At 41.2% G+C, this 24,408-nt stretch overlaps 1 protein-coding gene across 1 annotated transcript in view; it reads left to right on the top strand.

The window, feature by feature from the left end:
- The first annotated feature begins 4,592 nt into the window (after positions 1-4,592).
- The window catches only part of LOC101959938 (3 beta-hydroxysteroid dehydrogenase/Delta 5-->4-isomerase), a 34,619-nt gene continuing 14,803 nt past the window's right edge, over positions 4,593-24,408 (top strand). Inside the window, exons 1-2 of the mRNA XM_021732984.3 lie at positions 4,593-4,697; positions 17,704-17,912. Of these exons, the coding sequence (XP_021588659.2) occupies positions 17,768-17,912 (145 nt within the window). The 5' untranslated portion in view covers positions 4,593-4,697; positions 17,704-17,767. The remainder of the gene's footprint in view (positions 4,698-17,703; positions 17,913-24,408) is intronic.

A 24,408-nucleotide genomic window follows, 5' to 3' on the forward strand; every position in this document is an offset into this window, starting at 1 on the left:
ATCCAGAGAAAACCAACTAATAGGACTTTGCAGGAGAGGACATTCACCGGATGGGCGTGTACTACTGTGATGCTATTCATTAAAAGTGGAAAAAAAAATCACAGGATGATTCTCCCAAGAATGATGATACTCACTTTTGTAAGAGCAGAGTAGGACAATGGGAATATGTGTGCCATAGAAAACTATGGGCAAATTAAAATATGTTGCTGCAATGAGATTTTTTTTTAAAAAAGGAGAAAACTGAAAAGGATTGCAGCAAATATTTTGAAAGAATGATCTCTGGCCACAAAGATTAAAAATATGGTGAGTATAATTGGAGATGAAACATTCAGATAATTTTTGAACTCAGGTGGCCATGGCATTCCTGCAAGGTTGCTTCTGGGACAGACTTTTGTCATGGTTTGAGGTAAGTATGAATAAAAGTACTTCCTTCATGATTCTCAGCTTTGTTGATAGTTTGTGAGGGTTGACCCCACTGAGCCCACTTAATTCTGACCATTTTCACATTTCTCTCCCACTCTAAGAAATTAATTGAAGTTATTCACATGAATAGAATTCATAAATTCATCTTGAAACCTGAAACACCACAGCATCTTGGGTGACATTAGGGCAACACTCTACTTGTATGATACTGCCCAAGGAGACCTGAATCAATTGGAAATGGTTCCCACAGGGTTCAATAGTTCACAAATGCTACTGAGGGAGGCAGGGAGGAGGTATTCACAAGCACACAACACATTTCCTGAGGATTGGAACTATTTAAAGAGCTGCTGGAGTCTATCAGCACGTGGATGGAGACCTAGAAACAGCTCTCCACTAACCAACAGAGACCCATTTGGTTTGCAGTTAATAGGTCCAAGATGAATGGATGAAAATTATTACCATGGAAGCATGTTATAAAAAGCATGTATAAAAGGCTGAATTGCATGTATAAAAATGAAACCGTGAGAAAACCGCCCTTTGTTCTGGGGTTTTGTGAGTTGTGGGAAATAACCAAAGTCATGCTCTAAGGCAGAAGTGCAGTGGAACCCTGGCACACACAAGAACAAACACTTGGGGAGCAATCTGTGCACATTTCCGGAGTGCATAATGAGGTAGAACTTGATGTTCATCAAAAAAAAAATTCCTTCCAAGTTGGGAAGGTTGTTGGAATTGACAATGTGATGTCCCCATTTTGTCACTGAATGTGGTCACCTAGGTCCGCAAAATGAATTGGCATGAGAGTTCTATAGCAATAGAGATGGGGCTTGATGGAGACAAGTTTCTCTCCCACCTTTTCAGGGTCATGACACCATAGGAAATTGTCTGTGTTCCTGCAAAAGGGATAGAGGCAGCAGGTGGCTACAGAATCCATGGAGGGAAGATCCTGAACATTCTGGCAGGGCGGCCACACAAGGGCCCCAACAGGAGTAGAAATGGCTCTGGACTAGGCTATGCTTACAGAGTGCCTGAAAAAAATAAATGCTCAGAAGACTACAGGCCAGAGTAGAAGTTCTTTCTAAAGCTTAGACAAATATTAGTTCTGAAAACCAAGGAAATCTCTTTATAGTCCATGATGTTCAGTAGTGGACAGAGAGAGATGCTCCTCAGTAATAATTTTCTAGAGAGTGGAAGGGGCAATTGAAACACTGGGCGTCTAAAGTGGGGGAGATAAAAGCATGAATTCTGTGGAGTGGCACTCACACTACAGCTCTACTTGTCAACTGTGGACTGAAGGAGAAGTGGAAAAGAATCCCTCGGGAACCACCTACAACATGCTTAGTTCAGCAGCAGGCACCAGGGTAGAGGGTCACCAGCAGGGGAAAGGTCAGGGAGTGGTAAGGAGAATGCCCTCAGGACCCTCAGATGCGGGGGGGAAAAACCAAAAGCCAGTTACTGCCCAGCTCTGTGAGGTGCACGGCCTTCAGCATGTTTATGTCAGTAGCACAGGAAGCGAAGCAGAGAGGTGGCATCTGGACAAGGCCTTCACTCTCACTTTTAGCCCAGTGATTTCTGTCATCGAACACACTGAGGCAAAGTCACAAATGGAGGCATTGTCACCAAAAGGCAGACAAGGGTGAGCAGAGGAAGAGAAATGGATATTGGATAAGCATAAGGCCTCCAAATGCTTGGGACAACAGGATCCTCCATTTTTGCCTCAGACTGGCACAGAACTGCCTCTTACAGGCAGTCAGAGCTCCTGTGCTCACACCAGCATGCCCTGCATGAAATGCAGCACACAGAGGAGGAAAAGCCAACAGGGCAATGGCAGGCAGCGCCATCCTGCACTCTCCCTTCCCCTACCTGCTCCTAGGGACTGCAGCCTGTGGGGAAGGAATAAGGAAAACAGGGGCAGATGCTCTGCCACTGGCTAAAGTGCTAGGGGAAAACATGAGCACAGAGAGAAGAGCTGAGCCTAAGGTGTTGGGGGAACCATCAGAGAGCAGGTGGGATTTGGGGAAGAGACCAAGGAGCACACCTTGAGGAAACAGCCTGAGAGCTGGTGCACAGGGGAGGCTGAGTATGCAGGTGGCGCCTGAGGAGAGACAAGGGGAGTGCAGAAGCTTGATGTCAACAGAATTAACTGGGATTCTTTAGGGAGCACAGGTGCAGACTGACCCCAGCACTAGGTAACGCTGACCTCAGTGGTGTCAGGTAGAGTGTCCAAGTGGATGATATACTGCTCAAGTCCTAGTGGGAAAGTGTCAAATGTCAATTTTCCTATCAACTATATTGAGTTTAAACATTTGAACTTTTTCTAAAGTTTACCAAAAATGTGTGCAATAGAGCAGAGACTGACCTTTGTCATTCTTCTTTGCACCTTCCTGTTTTTTTGTGGTGAACAGTTAAGACAGACACTTGGCCTGGCCCAGGCCATTCTTTTTCCAGTTGGGGAACCTGTGTGGAAGTGGTCCCCAGGAGCCATTGACAGCAAAGCCTAGGGCCTTAAAATGCTTGTCTCTGTTCTTCTGGACACTGGAAAGGACTTTAGTCTGATGGCTTTTAATTTATATCATCCCAAAGAAGGAAAGGAGATACATAACTGATACTATAGCCATCCCAACCATTTTTTTAGGTAATATTTTTTTTAGTTGTAGATGGAAACTTTTATTTTATTTATTTATTTTTTGTGGTGCTGTGAATCAAACCCAGAGCCTCACATGTGCAAGGCAAGTGCTCTACCACTGAGCTCCTTCTCGACCATTTTTGCCACTAAAATTGCTAGTATAGCTTAAATAAAATTGCATATGCTTGACCACACAATTTAATTACTCAATATCCACATTTTATAAGTAAATGTTCAAAAGCCACTCTGAAGTTGAGATATCTCTAGCCTCAACTAATACAGCCAAGGAATTCCAGGGTGACCAGACGCAGTTTCTCTCATTGGTCCCTGGTTAGAGGCTCCACCTGCATATGCAGGCTGGGAAACTCTTCAGGTATAGCTCTGAGGACCAGAATCCCTGTTTTCTTCCTTCAGATCACTATCTACATAAATCCCAGGGATGTCATGAGGTTCCTGTGCAACCAAGAGCTGGTCTGCTTCATGCTTCAAGCCATAACAGTGAGGCTTGGACAAGACCTCCCTCCTTACAGATGATAAGCCAGCCTTCCCATGATCCTGCTGGGTAGAAAAGGGGCTTGTGAACCCACTAAGCAGGACCTAGCCGTGATTATTAACATAAAATAAGATGTTATTTCCTGCTTTTCTTGTCTATGTCTTGATCACTTCTTCCGAGGAATTCCTGATGCAAGTTTCCATGAGCTGGACAGAGAGACTAGCTAAGAAACGACTTGAACATAATCTAGTCTAATTGATAAGTTCCGTCCGGTATAATTGGTAATCATTAATTTACATTTTTGTGACTGAGGAAGTAAAGAAACACTTTCATGTGATTCATTGACAGGAAGATTTAGGAAAATAGAATATTTTTTTCTTTTTTTGATACAGCATCTCACCAGGCATGGAAGCACATGCCTGTGATCCCAGTGGCTTGGGAGGCTAAGCTAGGAGGATGGAGAGCTCATAACTAGTCTCAGCAAAAAACAAGGGGCTAAGCAACTCAGTGAGACCTGTCTCTAAGTAGAATAGAAAAAAAAATAGGGAGGTGCAGTGGCTCAGTGGTTGAGTGCCCCTGAATTGTATTCTTGGTCCCCCGCTCCAAAAAGACAGCATTTTACCACATTGTCCAGATTGAGTGAAGTGGAATTTGCTAGCATGGCCCTGGCTCACAAAAAGTTATTATGTGGAAAGGCCAATGATAAAAGTGTGAGGGATGAGGAGATGTCCCAAGGAAGTCCTCTCATGGTGTTCAAGAATAGCTATGCTTGTAACCTCAAATTCTCCATGCCCCTGTCTAGCACTCCAGAGTAGCTGGGATTATAGGTGTGCACCACTGTGCATGACAGGAATACATTGTGTAGATTAGTTGTGAAACGATTCCATCCTCCATCCTAACTTGCCACTGAACTTTTCCCCCAACAGTCCACACATTGATAAGGAATAACATCTTTTTAAACAAACACCAGTGTTTAAAAACACATTTTCAATTAGCCAGGACTAAATCGTCAAAGAGAGGATGGGCAATGAGCTTGCAGCAAGAGTTCAAGGTCGTTAGACTCCAGCAGAGGGCATAGCATTTAAAGCCCCAGTCCTGCCTTGAAGAATGAGGAGACCAGCACTGAGGCTCATTCAGCTGCACTCTGCGCTATAACAGGTTAGAACTCTCTGTGTTCTTTTGAACTGCTCTTCATGTTGCAGGGGTGGGCAGCAGATGTGAACATGGGATGTTCACCAAGATAGATTGGAGAAAGCAAACGTTTAATTATATAATGATATATTTTGTTGTTGTGATTTTGGGCCAGATTTTGACTCATGTCACTCTCTAAGGCACAGCATAGTGAGTCATAAATATCTCTTCATTCTACCAGGGTCCTGTCCTATACCCTAAAGGAAGGAATGCTGAAATAGCTCCACAGACAGTTCTATTCAGTCTGTCAGCTTTGTCCCAGGCCCCTGTGTCCAATCATATTGCCTCATGATTTTCCAAGTGCCCATCATAGCTATGCAGTGAGGTACCCTTAAGAAAGCAAAAGAACAAGGTTCAAACAACTTCCTGATTGAGGAACACAAGGAGGTTCTGAAAAGTGGCTGTCTCCTTCCCAAATGTTTTGCCAAATTAGTCTGTACACCTCTACTCATTGTTGTAACATCCTGTAGAGTAAACTGATGAAAGATTTCAGGGATTCTCACCCAAAAATCGAGAACCTCAAAATGCTGGTTAGCTACATAATTGGAACATAAAGAGCGCCAAACACCAGAACAAGCTTCCCCCTGATTTCTCCTTGCTGCTTAAATTCCTGATCCCAGGGAGGAAGCAATTACCTCACTGAGATTTCATTAACTAAACTCATATCACAGGAAGACTCAAGTCTGTCAACACATCTGCCCAGACTTGTCCTTTTCCATAGTCCTCTATTCGAATCCCATAGAGAATGATTTACCAATCATTGTTCATTCCAGGGGCAAGTATACTTTGTCCCAAGCACAGGGAGTTTCCCTACAAATTAATAGCTAACTACCCCCCAAATTGTCTACATACCCTATTTTGCACCTCCCTGGTAGGAAAGGGGGTTTATCAGCTTCTGAATGACATTGGAGTAGTGGGAAATTGTACTCCTCTGATATACCCCCATGCAGTAAATTTCCTTTTCCCAGAATGAATATATTTTATACCTTGCCAAAGTCTGGGCTTGGCACAAGATTCAGGAGGCACTCACAGCTTTGTAGGTTCAAACAGCAATTCTTTATTCCTGCTCTCACACCGCCTCCACACAGGTCCAAGGGCAAACGCGTTCTGCCATCTGCCCGCACAATTCACCTACTCCACGAGGCTATCTCCAAATCCCATTTTAATCTCACGAGAACTCAAGGGGAACAAGCAGCAGGAACACCCTAATCCCAGCAATAATCTTCAACTTCCAACTTCCCTAAAACCCATTATCTTAAACTGGCAACGCCTTAAACTCAAGGAGCCGGTTACTTCCTCAAACCTGATCAGCTCTAAACCCGGATCCGCCTTGGTCCTTGAGCAAGGTCACTTTATTAAAGCATGCATGCAATGTCCCATCGAATGTCCTCTAAGCAGCATGGGGTACGCTTGGCAAGGAAATTTCGATGCGTCATTCCTACTTGGTAATGGCCCTCAGCAATACCTTTCTATTTCATCTTTATTATTTTGTTCCAGGGAAACTTCAGAAATTGAAGGGAAATTTCCCATCCTCTTGCACCAGAAAACATAGATGTATGCCTGGGATGTTTGAATCACTTAAGCAAATTAATCAAACCCCTTCTAAGCTAGTTGATCAGAAGCACAGGTCGGTCAATCTGAGACTTCCAACTGGCTTCTAAAGGGTGAATGGGCATTTTTGGTGAGTGAAGTGGAATTTGCTAGCATGGCCCTGGCTCACAAAAAGTTATTATGTGGAAAGGCCAATGATAAAAGTGTGAGGGATGAGGAGATGTCCCAAGGAAGTCCTCTCATGGTGTTCAAGAATAGCTATGCTTGCAACAGTTTACTGAGGATACCATTAACCACTGATATTTACAGACAGGACTAACACCTGAGGAGTTTCTCCCTTGGATGCACATGGAAATGCATTTAATTAGGAAACAGTAACATTTCCAGTCCCTTGGTCCTTGATAGCCAGGATGCCTAAAGTGAAAATGGAAGAGAGCCTGAGTCTGACTGAGGTTAGACCAAGCTCAGAATTCAGTCTGCCTGAACTTACACCACCAGCCTCAGAGTGATTCCCTGGGGAAAATTGCTGGACTAACAGAGAGTACTTTTAGGACTCTGGGCACCATGCCATTACTGTTGGGAAGCACAGTTCCAACATTCTATGGAAATCAGAGGGTTTGGTTTGAAGAATAGTTTCATTTACTTTCTTCAAATGGATGATGAGAATAACATCCTTTACTTTCACTTTAACTCTGCAGAGCAGCGTGTTTGTTTTATGTGCTACAGAATGGAAGAGAATGTTTGAGTTGATGCAAGATATACAGCTCCAGACGGAACCACTCAGGTGGCTTTTCCTGATGCAGACCCACACTAGGTTATCCCAAGGGAACATTTGGCCAGGGGAACTATATAAAGTCACTGTACAATGGCTTTCATGCTGAGAACAGGACTTGCCACATCCCCATAAATGCTGACTGGAGCAGCCCACATGAAGCAGCTTTAATGCTTCCTATGCACGTGTATGGAGCTAGATTCCATATGACTGGAATCTTCAGCTGTTTATTAAGCTCATCCCCAATGTCGTGTTAGAGGCTCTGATTTAATGGGGACCCTTCTTCTTGGGCACCCTGTGTAACTGTACCTATGAGAAAACTCTTCTATTTGGGTGTCTCAGTTTCCCTTCATAGCTCTTACCATTGCTAACATAAACAAGAGGCTAATTAAGAAAAAAGGTAGTGAAAATGGAGTTACAATTACAGGATTCATCCCAGGAAAGTTGGACTATTTTAAAAGATTTTTAAGAATTAAAATGGATGTAGAAACTGATAAAGCAAAACCTTGAGGCCAAAGGAAGTCTGAAATAAAAGGGCTTATTGAGCCATTCCAGGTGAAGTCAGGTGAAGCAGAAACCAGGTCCTGGGCAGGTCCCATAGCTACCAGCATTAGAACAAGTTATAGGATGGGATATGTCTGCCACACCAGAGCTAAGAGCATTGGATAAACCTTGGGAAAGGAAAGTGCTGTGACCTCCACTGGCCATAGATGAGCAGGACAATGCTGGGCAGGGGAGGCTTGGGGATAGGGGGATAATCTGTAATAAGTACTTGGTGAGTCTTCTGTGTGGAAAGTAGCTCCCTATGACCCCTTGATAGTTGTCCTAGTGCCCTTCCAAGTCAAGAGCTTCAACACCTGCTTAGGATTATGGGGAAGTTCCTTGGTTATTTTGCCCTAAGCTGTTATTGCAATAACTTTTTAAAAAAATCTTTTCTTTTCTTCTATTCTCTGGCCTATCACTGAATTTAGAACATCCCAGAATTTGGGATATTATCAAAAACATTGTTGCGAGTGAAAGTAGAAAATTGAAAAGGAGACTCAAAAGTTCTCTTCCCAGTAGAGTGTAAATCTTGACCCAGTTACTGAGACAGAGAGTGAATAAAATGGACATTGACAGGTTAAAAAAATTTAATATTGCCAAGTTGTAGCTGTGTGATTAAAAGGTACTAAACACCTTGGTTTCCTCACAAAATGTCAAAATGTATTGATGAATATTAAAATTAATAACTCATTGTTTTTCACTAAGTTCAAAAGCTAAAGCTACATACACCACTTTCACCAGTTGTAATTCACTGAAAATCCACCCGAGTCACTTGGTGTCAGGACCAAGGCAATCACAAGTTCTTTTATCCATTTCAATCTTAATTTTAATCTATAATATTTTCCAACACTCAAGTTGCATATCATACATCACACTTACACACACACACACACACACACACACACACACACACACACACATACACACACACTGAGAGAGACAGAAAGTACCAAGGGGTTAAGTTGGTCACAGGGTTTCAGGATGCTATGCAAAGGCAGAGAGCAGACATAAATGAAAAGATTCACGTTAGGTGGGCATGTAAGAGTTCTAAGGAACAAGTTCAGCAGAGTTACAGTAAAAGACCCAGGATGGCTGACTGTTTCAAAGTGTCAGTTGCAGGTGCCAGCATGTAGTGAGTCATAGAGGTCATAAGAGGCCAGAGAAACTAGGCTATATATATGACAAACCCAAAGTCAATATCCAAGTGAAGGTGAAGATTCTGAAAACTTCCTTTAAAATCTGGAACAAGACAGGGGTGTCTACTTTCACCACTCCTGTTTGATATAATACTAGAAATCCAGCCAGGATGACTAGGCAAGGGAAGAAGGTCAAAGGGATTAAAATAGGAAAGGAAGAAGTCCGATTCACTGTTTGCAGATAATAAGATCCTGTACTTAGAAGAGTCTAAAAGTTCCATCAGAAGACTGTTAGAGCTAATAAATACATTCAGAAAAGTAACAAGATCAACATAAAAAGTAAATAACTTACCTAGACACCAATACTGAATCTACTGAGAAAGAAATCAGGAAAATGATTCCATTCACAATAGCCTCAAAAAATTCCTAGGAATACATCTAACTAAGGAGGTAAAATGAAATGATAATTAAGAAACCCTGAAGAAAATTGAATGTAAGCACAAGAAGGTGGAAAGACCTCCCATGATCATGGATAGGCAGAATCAATACTGCTAAACTGGCCTTACTACCAAAAGCAATATACACATTCAATGCAATCCTCATGAGAATACCAATCACATTCTTCACAGAACAAGGAAAAACAGATCTGAAATTCAATTGGAAAAATAAAAGACCCAAAATAACCAAAGCAACTCCTCACCGGGATCCCTGCTTTGACTTACCATGCCTACCTGTATTTTCTCAATACATAAATGCTATATCTTAGCAAGGTAAACTTCAAGCCACTTTTATGCTTTGTGTCAGACAATACACAAGACTAAGAACTAATTAGAGGCATTGCAAATGTCACCAGATAACCTGGGTTCTGTAACTTTCAAGAATGATTATCTGGCAGTTATCTTTTATTTATTTATTGGTACCAAGGTTTGAACAGAGGGCCACCTTACCACTGAGCCACATCCCCAGCCCTTTTTATTTTTTTCATTTTGATTCAGGGTCTCATTAAGTTGCTGAACCTGGCCTCAAACTTGTGATCCTCCTGTCTCAGCCTCCTGAGTAGCTGGGATTATAGGGTGTATGTTACTGCCTGGTTGGCAGTAATCATTTAACCATGTATGTGGGGCTCTCTTTAAAATTTTGTGGTGCTGGCCAAAAGATGGGTATGTTGTCTTTGAAAAAATCAGGGAAGGGGCAAAAAAGTAAGTAACCCAACAACAACTCCCAAGGGAGCTGCCCTGATACAACTTAACGTGAATCTTTTCCTCTCTTTCCACTTGATTGTGTTATGGGGAAGGATCTGATTGTGGGATGGCTTTCTTAACCAATAATATAAAACAGAAATCATGGAACTACATCCTTATTGCACTATTAATGCTAAACAGGGTATTGTCAGGTTACTTCAGCCCATAGCATGTAGAGTAACCTCTGCTGTGCTCGGAGGGACACATTCTCTCTACAAGATCACCAAGTGGGACATAAATTAGGGCTGATGACAAAGACCTCTGAGAACCTCCCAGGGAATATTGAGGTTGTTACTCAGTAAATTTCACTGAAATGGAATGTACTTTCTTGATACTGTCAATGAATCACAAAAATAATTAAAGATAAATTCTCCAAAAGTTAATGAGACTCATCATTGTAATAGCAGTGCAGGACAATGAGAATATGTGTGCCCTAGAAAACTGTGGGCCAATTAAAAGATGCTGTTGCAATGGGAGACTTTTTTTTTTTAAAGAGAAATCTGAGAAGGATGACATCAAATATTTTGAAAGAATAATCTCTGGCCACAAAGATGAAAAATTATGGTGAGGATAGTGGAAAATGGAAAGAAAGTTCCTAGAATATGTCCTTGCTGAAGTTCTTTTTGAACCCTGGTGACCATGGCACTCCTGCAAGGTTGCTTCTGGCAGAGACTTCTATCATGGGTTTGAGGTAAATATGCATAAAAGCACCTCCTTCATGACTCCCACCTTTCTTGATAGTTTGTAAGGGTTGACCACGGTGAGCTCATTTTGATTCTAACCATTTTCACTTTTCTTTTCCACTATCAGATAATTAATTCAAGCCACCCTCATGAACAGATTTTATAAACTCATCCTGAAACCAGAAATACCCCAATGTCTTAGGTGACATCAGGGAAACACTCTAGTGGGCATGGTACTTCCCAAAGAGACCTCAATTGAATAGGAATGGTTTACACAGGACCGTGCTACTTGAGGGAGGCAAGGAGGAGGTAGTCACGAGCACACAACCCATTTCCCTAGGATTGGGACTATGTAAAGAGCTTCTGAAGTCGATCAACACATGGACCCAGACCTAGAAACAGCTCTCAGCTGTCCAACAGACAGCTGCTTGTGGGTGGCAGGTCCAAGTTGAAATGACAACATCGTGTTTCACGGAAGCAGCTCTGATTGGAGAAGATAAAAATAAAAAGTCAGCTCATTGGGCTGAACTGCACAAATAACACTCAAACCATGACAAAATTCCCTGTGTCTGGACATTTACTGAATCATGGGAAGTGGCCGAAAGTCATGCTCCCAGGGTCAGGCAGAAGGTCAGAGGAAACGATGCACTAAAAGGACCACCATGTGGGGAGCAACCCTGTGGATACCAGGAGTGCTTTCAAGTAGGACATGACGCCCATCGTAAGGACCTCCTTCCAGGTAGGGAAGGTTGTTAGAACTGGCAACCCATGTCGCCACGTGACCAATTAACATCACCATTTAGGTCCACAAATAAGTGGATATGGTCCTCACTTTTTAAAAAATCTTTAAAAAGCAAGTGATTTCAATTTGCTGTATTGAGACTAATAAGGGAAATCTCCATGTTCTTTTTTTCCAATGGTACTGCAGAAAGAGATGGGGCTTAATCAGGACATGTTCTTCTCCCATCCTTTCAGGGATCTTGCCAGTAGGAATTTCTCTGTCTTCCTGCAAAAGGGATAAAGGCAGTAGATGGGTACAGAATTCATGGAGGGAAGATCTTGAACATTCTGGCCAGTGAGACTGATGCTGGTTGTCCTGAAGGCCACACATGGCCCCTGACAGGAGTAGACACTAACTCTGGATTGTAGTTTGCTTACCCAGTGCCAGAGACAAATGTTCAGAGGGTTACTAACCACAGCAGAAGCTCTTGCTCAAGCTTAGACAAATGTTAGTTCTGCAGAACAAGCAACTCTGGTCTGCAGTGGACAAAGAGAGACAGTTCTCAGTAATAATTTTCTAGGAGAGTGGATGGGACAATTGAAACCCTGGTTGTTTGAAGTGGAGGAGGTAAAGGCATAAAGGGCTACCATACACCCCTTCTCAAGTCTGTGCTCACACTCAGCAGCAGTGAGGCGCAAGGAACATCCCCGTTTGATAGTGCTCTGTAGTCCTGGTGGACTGCGGGGACAGAGGAGAAGGATGGTGGTAAGACTGTGCAACTCCTGCCAAAAAAGGAGCATGCTGATATGACAACCACATACATATGCATCTCTTTGTGTGTAAGTATGCATATATATTTTAATATGCATACATATATGTACATATACATATTAATTTATATTAGTAGTTTCTTCCCCACCTCATTTTTTTTAATCTTTAAAAAGCAAGTGATTTCAATTTGCTGAATTGAGACTAATAAGGGAAATCTCCATGTTTTTTTTTCAATGTCCAAATAGCCGATGATTTAATAAAATAAAGATGGAAATTTAACAAAGATATGAAAAATATTAAATACGTTAATATTATATTATCGAGTATTCAACTGTATATGAGACTTTTTTGTTATTCTGTTCTGTGTCTGATAACCTTTGTCACTAGTACTATATAATCTTAAAGCACTGAAAAATTTATGTTTCAATTAAGATTGTATAGTTCTTGTGAATAATAAAACTGTTTCATAAGCATTTTGATATACTGATTCACCTATGATCTAGCATTAATAAAAGAGAGAAAAAAACTGCTAACAACAGAGCTAAGAAGAAAAATTGCAGCTTATATAAACTATAAATATTGTTTAAGTAAGCTAAAGTACCAGGAATAATAAATCAGCATTCTTTAATGAAAAACTTAAAATTAAATTCGTGATTTCAGCTTTACTTATGCAATGTTTTGTAAAAACCATACCACTGGACTAATGTTCTTTAAGTCATAAGTGAAAAGGCAAATCTTGATGTTTTCATTAAAAATACTATTTTTTAAGAAATATCCATTGTGTAACTACTAAATGCCAGAAACTGTGCTAGGTCCAAATTACAATAATCCATATCTTCCCAGAATGAATTTACAGATCGATGTTCTTAATGAGTCCAGCACATGATTAAAGATGTGCTTAAGCTTTCTCAGGCCTGATTGAGGCTTTACCTATAAACCTTGATGGGGAGAAACTATCTGCCCCTCACCAGACTTGGTACACAGCCAGGACATTGCAGTTATTAAAGGTAATTGTAGATAACACTAAAGCTCCTCTGGGCTGTCCTGCATTTCACACATCTGCATTCTAATCCCTGGACATCCACTTCTATAGATATCCTTATCTAAGACCTTGGATGGAAATATTTTTCAGTGCCTAATGAGGTCTGCTTGTGGGTTAAAGCACACTGTCACCATTCTGATTCAATACTCTACACTTTTCCACTCTTATACCTCACTTTGTCCTCCATTCAAACCCAAGGTCCATAATACTGCTGGAGTAGTCTGTTGGTCTTAGGGCTCCCTCAACAGAAAGTTGACCCTCACATTTGGGATGATCTCTCTGACCCTTCACTAACATATTGGGTTTTTAAAAAAATTTTATTATAATTTGTTGTATATGACAGTAGAATGCATTAAAATTCATATTGCACATATAGAGCACCATTTTTCATATCTCTGCTTGTATACAAAGTATATTCACACCATTCGTATCTTCATACACGTACTTAGGGTAAAGATGTCCACCTCATTCCACTGTTTTCCATACCCCCATGACCCCTCCTCTGCCCTCCCACCCTTTTGCCCTATTTAGAATTCATCTAACACTCCCATGCTCCCCCTTCCAACCCCACTATGAACCAGCCTCCTTATATCAGAGAAAACATTTGGCATTTTTTTTGGGGGGATAGGCTAACTTCCCTTAGCATTATATTCTCCAACTCTATATCCATTTACCTGAAAATGACATGACTTTATTCTCTTTTAATGCTGAGTAATATTCCATTGTGTATATAGGCCACATTTTCTTTATCCATTCATTCACTGAAGGGCATGTAGTTTGGTTCCACAGTTTAGCTATTGTGAATTGTGCTGCTACAAACATTGATGTGGCTGTGTCCCTGTAGTATGTTGTTTTTAAGTCCTTTGAGTATAAACTGAGGAGTGGGATAGCTGGGTCAAAGGGGGTTCCATTCCAGTTTTCCAAGGAATCTCCATGTTGCTTTCCATATTGGCTGCACCAGTTTATAGTCCCATCAGCAATGTATGAGTGTGCCTTTTCCCCCACATCCAACACTTATTGTTGTTTGTATTCTTTTTTTATTATTTAGTTTTTAGTTGTAGTTGGGCACAATATCTTTATTTTTATGTGGTGCTGAGTATCAAACCCAGGACTTTGCATGTGCTAGGTGAGTACTCTACTTCTGAGCCACAACTCTAGCCCCTGACAGGAGTGAGATGAAATCTTACTGTAGTTTTGATTTGCATTTCTCTAATTGCTAGAGATGGTCAAATTTTTTCATATACTTATTGATTGATTATATATATCACCTTCTGAGAAGTGTCTGTTCATGTCCTTGGCCCATTTATTGATTGGGTTGTTTTTTTGGTATTCAGCTTTTTATGTTCTTTATGTACCTTAGAGATTAGTGCTCTATCTGCATGTGGTAAAAATTTCTTCCCAAGCTGTAGTCTCTCTATTCACCTCACTGATTGTTTCTTTTGCTGAGGAGAAGCTTTTTAATATGAGTCCATCCCATTTATTGATTCTTGATTTTAATTCTTGCACTATAGGAGTCTTAACAAGAAAGTAGTAGATTAGGGCCTACTTTTTTTTCTATTAGATGCAAAGTCACTGGTTTAATTCCTAAGTCCTTGATCCACTTTGAGTTGAGTTTTGTGCATGGTGAGAGATAGGGGTTTAATTTCATTTTGTTGCATATGGATTTCCCGTTTTCTAAGTACCTTTTGTTGAAGAGGCTATCTTTTCTCCAATGTATATTTTTGGCACCTTTGTCTAATAAAAGATAACTATAATTATGTGGGTTAGTCCCTGTGTCCTCTATTCTGTACCATTGGTCTACAGGTATATTTTGGTGCCAATACCATGCTGTTTTTGTTAATATTGTTCTGTAGTATAGTCTAAGTTCTGGTATAGTGATGCCACCTTCTTCACTCTTCCTGCTAAGGATTGCTTTGGCTATTCTGGGTCTTTTATTTTTCCAGATGAATTTTATGACTACTTTTTCTTTTCTATGAGTAATGTTATTGGGATTTCAATTGGAATTGCATTAAATGTGTATACTGCTTTCGGTAGTACGGTCATTTTTACAATATTAATTCTGCCTATCTAAGAATTAGGGAGATCTTTCCATCTTCTAAGGTCTTCTTTAATTTCTTTCTTTAGCATTCTGTAGTTTTCAATGTAGAGGTCTTTCATTTCTTTTGTTAAGTACTTGTATGAAGACACGAATTGGTGTCAAGATAGTTTATATACAGCCAGAGATATGAAAAATTGTGCTGTATATGTGTAATAAGAATTGTAATGCATTCCACTGTTATTTATTTTTTTAAAAAATAGTAAAAAAAAAAAAAAAGAAAGAAAGAAAGAAAGAAAAAAAAACTGGGTACCTGGCCAGCCAGAGTTCTGAATTGTAAGTTGCCCCCACTAAAGATAGTGATGAAGGTGACCCAAGATGGGGTGGTTGCTTTCACTGATGGGGTGTCAGGTCGAGTGAGGGGAGCCATTGGACAATGGCATTGGATGAGTTCAGAGATGAGCTCTGTGGCATGCTGACTTCAGAGCTTGCGTGAGCTTTTCTGGTGCACACAGGCTCCTGCTGGTAGGGAACTATTTCTGCTGCTGCAGAGTCCCAAGAGGGTGGCGACCAGGGAAGGCCCACCTTGGTAGATGGAGGTCCACACTGGGGCGCCCAGGCCAGAGTTCCTGCAGTGGGAAGCTGCCAAGTGTCCTGCGTGGGAGCAGTGTCTATGATTTCTGCTGAGCAGGTGCTGATGCCAATGGTCCTGCTCAGGCACCCGGTAGTCCTGTGTGGGCGAGTAGTTGGGAGACTACTCTGATACTGAGACCTTGAGCCCCAAATGGCCGGTGGCCATGATTCATGCATGGGGCAGGAATATTGCAAAAAGAGAAGCAGTATTGTCACTATTTGAGTCCCAGGTCATGGAACAACCCAGAATGCGGCCTCTCTGGTCTACCATCTTGGATCCACTCTTCAATGTTCTTTTAATGTAATAACCTTGTTAATTCTCAAAAAAAAAGAATAAAAGCAAGAGGAAACTACAGATATCTTCTGAACAGTGATGAAAAATCATAAATAAATTATTACTATATAATTTAAACTTTTTTCAACGTATAATACACACACATGGAGAAAACACATTAATATGAATGTAAATCTCCATGAAGTATTATTAGTCACATGACTATGTGGATACTACCCAAGTCAAGAAGTCAAACATAACAATACCTCTTACTAGTCATATATATATATTTTTTTTTAATTGGGTCTTTTTAGATATATATGATATTGGAGTTCATTTCAACACTGAGATATCATCTTACTCCAGTTAGAAATGCAATTATCAAGGATACAAGTAACAATAAGTGTTGGCTGGGATGGGGTTAAAGGGTTCGCTCATACATTGTTGATGAGACTTCAGATTGTTGCACCACTGGAAAGAAAGTATGAAGATTCCTCAAGAAATTAAAATAGAACCACCATTTGACTCAGTTATCCTCCTTCTCAATATATATAGCAAAAATAATTTTCCTGTGTACATATATGACAACATCACAGTGAATCTCACCAGTGTACATCCACAAGACTGGGGTCCTAATGAGTATAAGATATATTTCACATTTGTATAATTATATCAAAATGGGTTTTATTCCTTTGCACACCATAAAAATTTTTGATAGTATAACCCATATTGTGGTGATTGCTAAATTCCCTGGCTCTTATATCTGGCCAATGCAGGACATGAGAGGTCATGAAAACCTCTTCATTCCAGAGGAGTCCAAACCCATACCCTCCAGGAAGAAATGCTGAGTAATCTAAACAGACTGGGCTGCCAAGCTACCCATCTAGTTTGCTTGCTCTCGGTCATTCTCTGTCTGTCCAATCATGTTTTGGTACATTGGTCCATGGTTAAACCATGTTTACACAATGAATTCTCCATGAAACACCAAAAGGACAGAGTTCAGAGAGCTGTACACGTGGAGATGCCTGGAGTGTGGTGTGTCTAGCACAGACCAGGAAGCTGCATGTACTTTCTCCCACACCTCACCCTGTCCATCTCTTCTTCTGTATTCTCTGTAATCTCACTTTTTATAACCATCTAATGCAAGCAAATATTTCTCTGAGTTCTATGAGCTGCTCAATCACTTCAATAAAACATAATAGAAAAAAACTTGCTAGAACCAGGAATTTTAGACAATTGCATAAAAAAAAACCCAGGTCAAACAACTCTGGGCATACAACTGGTATCTAAGTTGTAAGAGGACGGTCATGGAAATGGGAACATTACCCCATGAGGTCTGTAACCATTGCCAGGTAGAGAGTGTCAAAACTGGCTTGGAGTAGAGACTGCTCAGCTGGTGACCTCTACATAATTGATTCCCTGCATGGTGGGGAGAAATTCCCATGTATTATGGGATCATGAAAGTGATGTGTGGGGTGAGAGAACAGCGAGAGAAATGAGTTGGAGTGGGTTTTCCCTTACATCATCCACAAGGGCTTTCTGTGTACTGCACTCAATGGACTTCTCTTTAGCCCTCTGCAGGGTCACCCTGTCTTCACACCTCCTACTGGCTGAGTTCTGCTTCCTGCATTGGCCATGACTGGTTGGAGCTGCCTGGTGACAGGAGCAGGAGGATTTCTAGGCCAAAGGATTATCCACTTGTTGGTGAAGGAGGAGAAACTGCAGGAGATTAGGGCTCTGGACAAGGTCTTCAAACTGGAAACCAGGGAGGAATTCTCTAGTAAGTGACCTTGAGGCTTGAAAGTGTGACTCCATTCTCTCACCCTCAAGCAAACTTAGAGCCATAAGGCTCCTCCTGTGTCTACACTCATCCGGAGGAATGTGGGATGGCATTGCTTTCAGGAGACTGGATCCTTGTGATTCACAACTGAACAGGGTGGTAGTAGGCAGCCACTGAGCCTCTGGGTCTCCTTCCTTCCCATCTAGAGAATGTTACATCAGATCTCACCTTTGCTCACAACTCTTTATTATGGTGAAGGGATGGGGTGGCAATTGGTGTGTAACACCAACAGAGGATTATCACACAGACATTCATAAGTACAACCCTGCCTCTCCTAATTGCCCATAACTGGGTTCTTTCTTTGTTTCTTCTGTTCTGTTCTGCTCTGTTTTGTTGGGAGGTGGAATTACATTTAGCATTCTCAGTGGAAGTGAATTAAAATGAATTGAAGGTAAAACTGTGTATTTAGGTCTCAGAAAGCTACAGAGAGACAGAGATAGGGAAAGTTACAAGTGTAGGAATATGCAAATCATGAATTCTGTGGAGTGGCACTCACACTACAGCTCTACTTGTCAACTGTGGACTGAAGGAGAAGTGGAAAAGAATCCCTCGGGAACCACCTACAACATGCTTAGTTCAGCAGCAGGCACCAGGGTAGAGGGTCACCAGCAGGGGAAAGGTCAGGGAGTGGTAAGGAGAATGCCCTCGGGACCCTCAGATGCAAAAAAAACAAAAGCCAGTTACTGCCCAGCTCTGTGAGGTGGACGGCCTTCAGCATGTTTATGTCAGTAGCACAGGAAGCAAAGCAGAGAGGTGGGATCTGGACAAGGCCTTCACTCTCACTTTTAGTCCAGTGATTTCTGTCATTGAATACATTGAGGCAAAGTCACAAATGGAGGCATTGTCTCCAAAAGGCAGACAAGGGTGAGCAGAGGAAGAGAAGTGGATATTGGATTGGGCAGTGGCCTCCACTCAATAAGCATAAGGCCTCCAAATGCTTGGGACAACAGGATCCTCCATTTTTGCCTCAGACTGGCACAGAACTGCCTCTTACAGGCAGTCAGAGCTCCTGTGCTCACATCAGCATGCACTGCATGAAATGCAGCACACAGAGGAGGAAAAGCTAACAGGGCAATGGCAGGCAGCGCCAGCCTGCACTCTCCCTTCCCCTACCTGCTCCTGGGGACTGCAGCCTGTGGGGAAGGAATAAGGAAAACAGGGGCAGATGCTCCGCCACTGGCTAAAGTGCTAGGGGAAAACATGAGCACAGAGAGAAGAGCTTGGACACCCTCCCTGGCACCTCTGAGGATAGGGTTACCCAGTGCTAGGGTCAGTCTGCACCTGTGCTCCCTAAAGAGTCCCATTAATCCTGCTCATTTGGCATCAATTTTCTGCACTCCCCTTGTTTCTCTTCAAGTGCCACCTGCACACTCAGCCTCCCCTCTGCACCAGCTCTCAGGCTGTTTCCTCAAGGTGTACCCTTTGGTCTCTTCCTTAAATCCCACCTGCTCTCTGATGGTTCCCCCAACACCTTAGGTTCTATCCTCCATACTCACCTGTCTCTGAAGTTTCCCCCAAAAAACTTACACATTGATACGGAATGAAGACAAAGATCTTAGTAAGTAAATGCCAGTGTTTTAATATTAAAACATTTGCAATTAGCCAAGGCTATATTGTCAAAGAGAGGGTGGGCAATGAGCCTGCAACAAGAGTTCAAGGTTGTTAGACTCAGGCAGAGGGCACAGGATATAAAGACCCAGTCCTGCCTTGAAGAATGAGGAGACGCACACAGTGGCTCTTTCAGCTGCCGTTTATACTATAACAGGTTAGAACTTTCCATATTTGTTCAACTACTCTTCCTTGTTATGGGGGTGGGGTGAGAGTGGAGGGGAACCTGGGATTTTTCAATGTAATAGACTGGAGAAAACTCAAGTGCTGTTATATAATGATATATATAGTTGTTTTGGTTTGGGGCCAGTTTTTGACTCATCACTCTCCAAGACAAAGCATAGTGGATCACAAAATCCTCTTGATTCTACCAAAATCCTGTTCTATACACTCAAGGAAGAAATGCTGAAAAAGCTACACAGATAGTTCTTGCTGAGTTTCTCCTCAGTCTGACAGTGTTGTGCCAATCCCCTTCTTTCCCATCATATTGACACAATGTTTTCCAGGTGCCAGTCATAGCTATGCAGTGAAGTACCCTTAATAAAGCAAAAGAACAAGGTTCAAACAGCTTCCTGATGGATGAACACAAGGAGGTTCTGAGAGGGTGGCTATATTTTTCCTTCCCAAATGCTCTGCCCTATGAATCTCTACATATGTGTCATTGTTATAATATCATATAAACTGGTAAAGGATTTCCAGGCTCTTACTTCAAAATCAAGCTTCTCAAAATGCTGGTTATATACACAAATTGTAACATAAAGAGTACAAAGTGCCAGGACATGCTTTTCCCTTTTGGCCCCAAACCAAAACAACTATCTATATCATTACATAGCAACACTTGTGTTTTCTCCAGTCTATTACATTGAAAATCCCAGGTTCCCCTCCACTCACCCCACCCCTGCAACAGGAAGAATAGTTGAACAAACGCTTTTCTCCATGCTACTTAAAGTCTGGAACCCAGGGAGGAAGAAATTACCTCCTTCACTGAGATTTTAAAACTAAACTCATATCACAGGAAGACTCAAGTCTGTCAACACATCTGCCCAGACTTGTTCTATTCCATAGTCCTCTATTCATGTCCCATATAGAATGATTTACAAATCATTGTTCATTCTAGAGGAAAGTACACTTTGTCTCAAGCACAGTGTGTTTCCCTGAAAATTAATGGCTAGCTACCCCCAAATTGTCCAGTACCCCATTTTGCACCTCCCTTGTAGATAAAGGGGTTTATCAGCTTCTGAATGATATTGGAGGAGTGGGAAATTGTACTCTTCTGATATGCCCCCATGCAGTAAATATCCCTTTCCTAGCAAGATAATATTTTATACGTTTCTGTTTCATCTTTGCTACTTTATTCCAGGGAAGCTTCAGAAATCACATGGGAATTTCCCATCCTCTTTCACCAGAAAATATACCTGGGATATTTGATTAACATAAGCAAATAAATCAAACTCTTTCCTAGCTACTTGGTCAGAAGCAAAGTTCTGTCAACCTGATATTTTCAACTGGCTTCTAAAGGGTGAGGGAACATTCTTGATGAGTGAAGTGGAATTTGCTAGAATGGCCCTGGCTCACAAAAACTTATTATGCGGGAAGGCCAATGATAAAACAGAGATGTGAATACTTCTGTCCCTGGCTGGCATCTTGGTCACCCATGGTCTGGAGGAGCAGCTGTGCTTGCAAACATTTATTGAGGACACAAGTTACCACTGGAATTTGGAGATGGAAATAACACCTGGGGAGTTTCTCCTTTGGATGCACATGGACATGCATTTAATCAGGAAACGGTAAAATTTCCAGTCCCTTGGCCATTGTTAGCCAGGATGCCTAAAGTGAAAATGGAAGAGAGCCTGAGTCTGACTGAGGCTAGAACAAGCTCAGAATTCAGTCTGCCTGAACTCAGACCACCAGCCTAGAGTGACCTCCTGGGAAAAGCTGCTGGAATAACAGAGAGCACCTCTAGGACTCGGGGCACCAGCTGGCCACCCATGTAAGGAAGGACAGTAACATTCTATGGAAATCAGAGGGTTTGGTTTGAAGAAATAGTTTCATCTACTTTCATCAAATGGATGGTGCGAGTAACATCCTTAGAAGCAGTGTGTTTGTTTTAAGGGCTACAGAGAGGAAGAGAATGCTTGAGTTGATGCAGGATACACAGCTCCAGAGGGAACCATCTCAGACGGCTCTTCCTGATGCAGACCTACACTAGGTTATCCCAAGGGAACATTTGGTCAGGGGAACTATATAAAGCCACTGTACAATGGCTTTCATGCTGAGATGGACTTGCCACATCCCCACAAATGCTGCCTGGAGCAGCCCATGTGAAGCAGCTTTAATGCCTCCTATGCACGTGTGTGGAGCTAGATTCAATATGACTGGGATATTCACCTGTTTGTCAAGTGCACCCCCCATGTCATGGTAGATGCTCTGGTTAATGGGGACCCTTCTTCTTGGGCACCCTGTGTAAAATGGTACCTCTGAGAAAACTTTTCTATGTGGGTATCTCGGTTTCCCCTTATAGCTCTTACCATTGGTAACATAAACAAGAGGCTAATTAAGAAAAAAAAAAGTAGTGAAAATGGAAGTAGAATTATAGGATTCATCCCAGGGAGGGTAAACTATTTTAAAAGGTTTCTGAGAGTTAAGTTGGATGTAGAAATTGTTAAAGAAAAACTCTTGAGGCTAAGGGAAGTCTGAAGTAAAAGGGCATATTGAGCCATTCTATACAAATGTTAGTGAGGAGAAGCAGGAGGCAGGTCCTGGGTGGGTCCTACAGCTACCCGCATTAGAAAAAGTTATAGGTGGGACATATCTGCCTCACCAAAGCTAAGAGCATTGGATGAATTTTGGGAAGAAAAGTGCTGCGATCTCCACTGGCCATAGATGAGGACAATGCTTAGCAGGAGACATTTGGAGATAGGAGGATAATCTGTAAGAAGTACTTGTTGAGTGTTCTGGATAGAAAATGGCTCCCAATGACCCCTTGATTGTCATCCTCCTGCCCTTCCACGTCAAGGGTTTCAATATACGCTTAGGATTATGGAGAAGTTTCTTGATTGTTTTGTCCTAAGCTATTTTTGCAATAACTTCAAAAAATCTTTTGCTCTCTTCCATTCTTTGGCCTACCTCTGAATTTAGAACATCTCAGAATTTTGGGGTCTTATCAAAAACATTGTTGGGAGTGAAAGTAGAAAATTGAAAAGAAGAGTCAAAGGTCTCCCAGTAGAGTATAAATCTTGACCCAGTTACTGAGAAGTGTAGTGAATAAAATGGACATTGACAGGTCAAAAAAAAAAATAATACTGTCAAGTCGTAGCTGTGCCATTAAAAGAGATTGGACACATTTGTTTCTTCCCAAAGTTTCAAAATAGACTGAATAATATTAAATACAATAATTCATTGTTTTTCACTAAGTTCACAAGCTACACCACTTTCACCAGTTGTAATTCACTGAATATTCACTTGGTTAACTTGGTGTCAGGACCAAGGCAATCACAAGTTCTTTTATCCATTTCAATCTTAATTTTAATCTCTAATATTTCCAACACTCAAGGTGCATATCATACATAACACACACACACACACACACACACACACACACACACACACACGGAGAGAGACAGAAAGTACCAAAGGGTTAAGTTGGCCACAGGTTTCAGGATGCTATGCAAAAGCAGAGAGCATATATGAATGAAAGGTTCATATTAGGTGGTACCTAAGAGTTTTAACAAATGAGTTCTGTGCCAGCATGAAGTGAGTCATAGAGGTCATAAGGGGTCGGAGAAACTAGGAGATAGATACATATATAGATATATAGTCATATATATATGACAAATCCAAATTCAATATCCAAGTGAATGTGGAAACATCTGAAACCTTTTCCTTTAAAATCTGGAACAAGACAGGGGTGTCTACTTTCACCATTTCTTTTTGATATAATACTAGGAAATCCAGCCAGGATGACTAGGCAGGGGAAGAAGGTCAAAGGGATTAAAATAGGAAAGGAAGAAGTGCAATTCACTGTTTGCAGATAATAAGATCCTGTACTTAGAAGAGTCTAAAAGTTCCATCCGAAGACTGTTAGAGCTAGTAAATAAATTCAGAAAAGTAACAGGATCAACTTAAAAAATAAATAGCTTACCTAGACACCAATACTGAATCTACTGAGAAAGAAATCAGGAAAATGATTCCATTCACAATAGCCTCAAAAAATTCCTAGGAATAAATCTAACTAAGGGGGTAAAATGAAATGATAATTAAGAAACCCTGAAGAAAGAAATTGAATGTAAGCATCAGAATGTGGAAAGACCTCCTATGATCATGGATAGGCAGAATTAATACTACTAAACTGGCCTTACTACCAAAAGCAATATACATATTCAATGCAATCCTCATCAGAATATCAATGACATTCTTCACAGAACAAAGAAAAACAGATCTGAAATTCAATTGGAAAAATAAAAGACCCAAAATAACCAAAGCAACTCTAAGCAATAAGCAATTCTGGACATATCACAATACCTGACTTCAAACTGTACCACAGAGTATAATAACCCCATGGTACTGGCAAAAAACAGATACATTGATCAATGGTACAGAGCAAATGATGTAATTTGTAGCCCACAATGATACAGTCATTTGATCCTTGATGAAAATACAGTTTGGTGAAAAGAGAGAGTTTTAAACAAATGGTTCTGGGAAAACTGGTTATCCATATGCAGAAGAATGAGACCAGATTCTAAAACATCACTTGGCACAAAACTCACATCCAAATGGATAAAACCTCAGAATTAGACCAGAAACTATACAAATCCTAAAGGAAAAGATA

This window comes from Ictidomys tridecemlineatus, chromosome 11 (assembly GCF_052094955.1).
Source record: "Ictidomys tridecemlineatus isolate mIctTri1 chromosome 11, mIctTri1.hap1, whole genome shotgun sequence".
Taxonomy (NCBI): Eukaryota; Metazoa; Chordata; class Mammalia; order Rodentia; family Sciuridae; genus Ictidomys; species Ictidomys tridecemlineatus.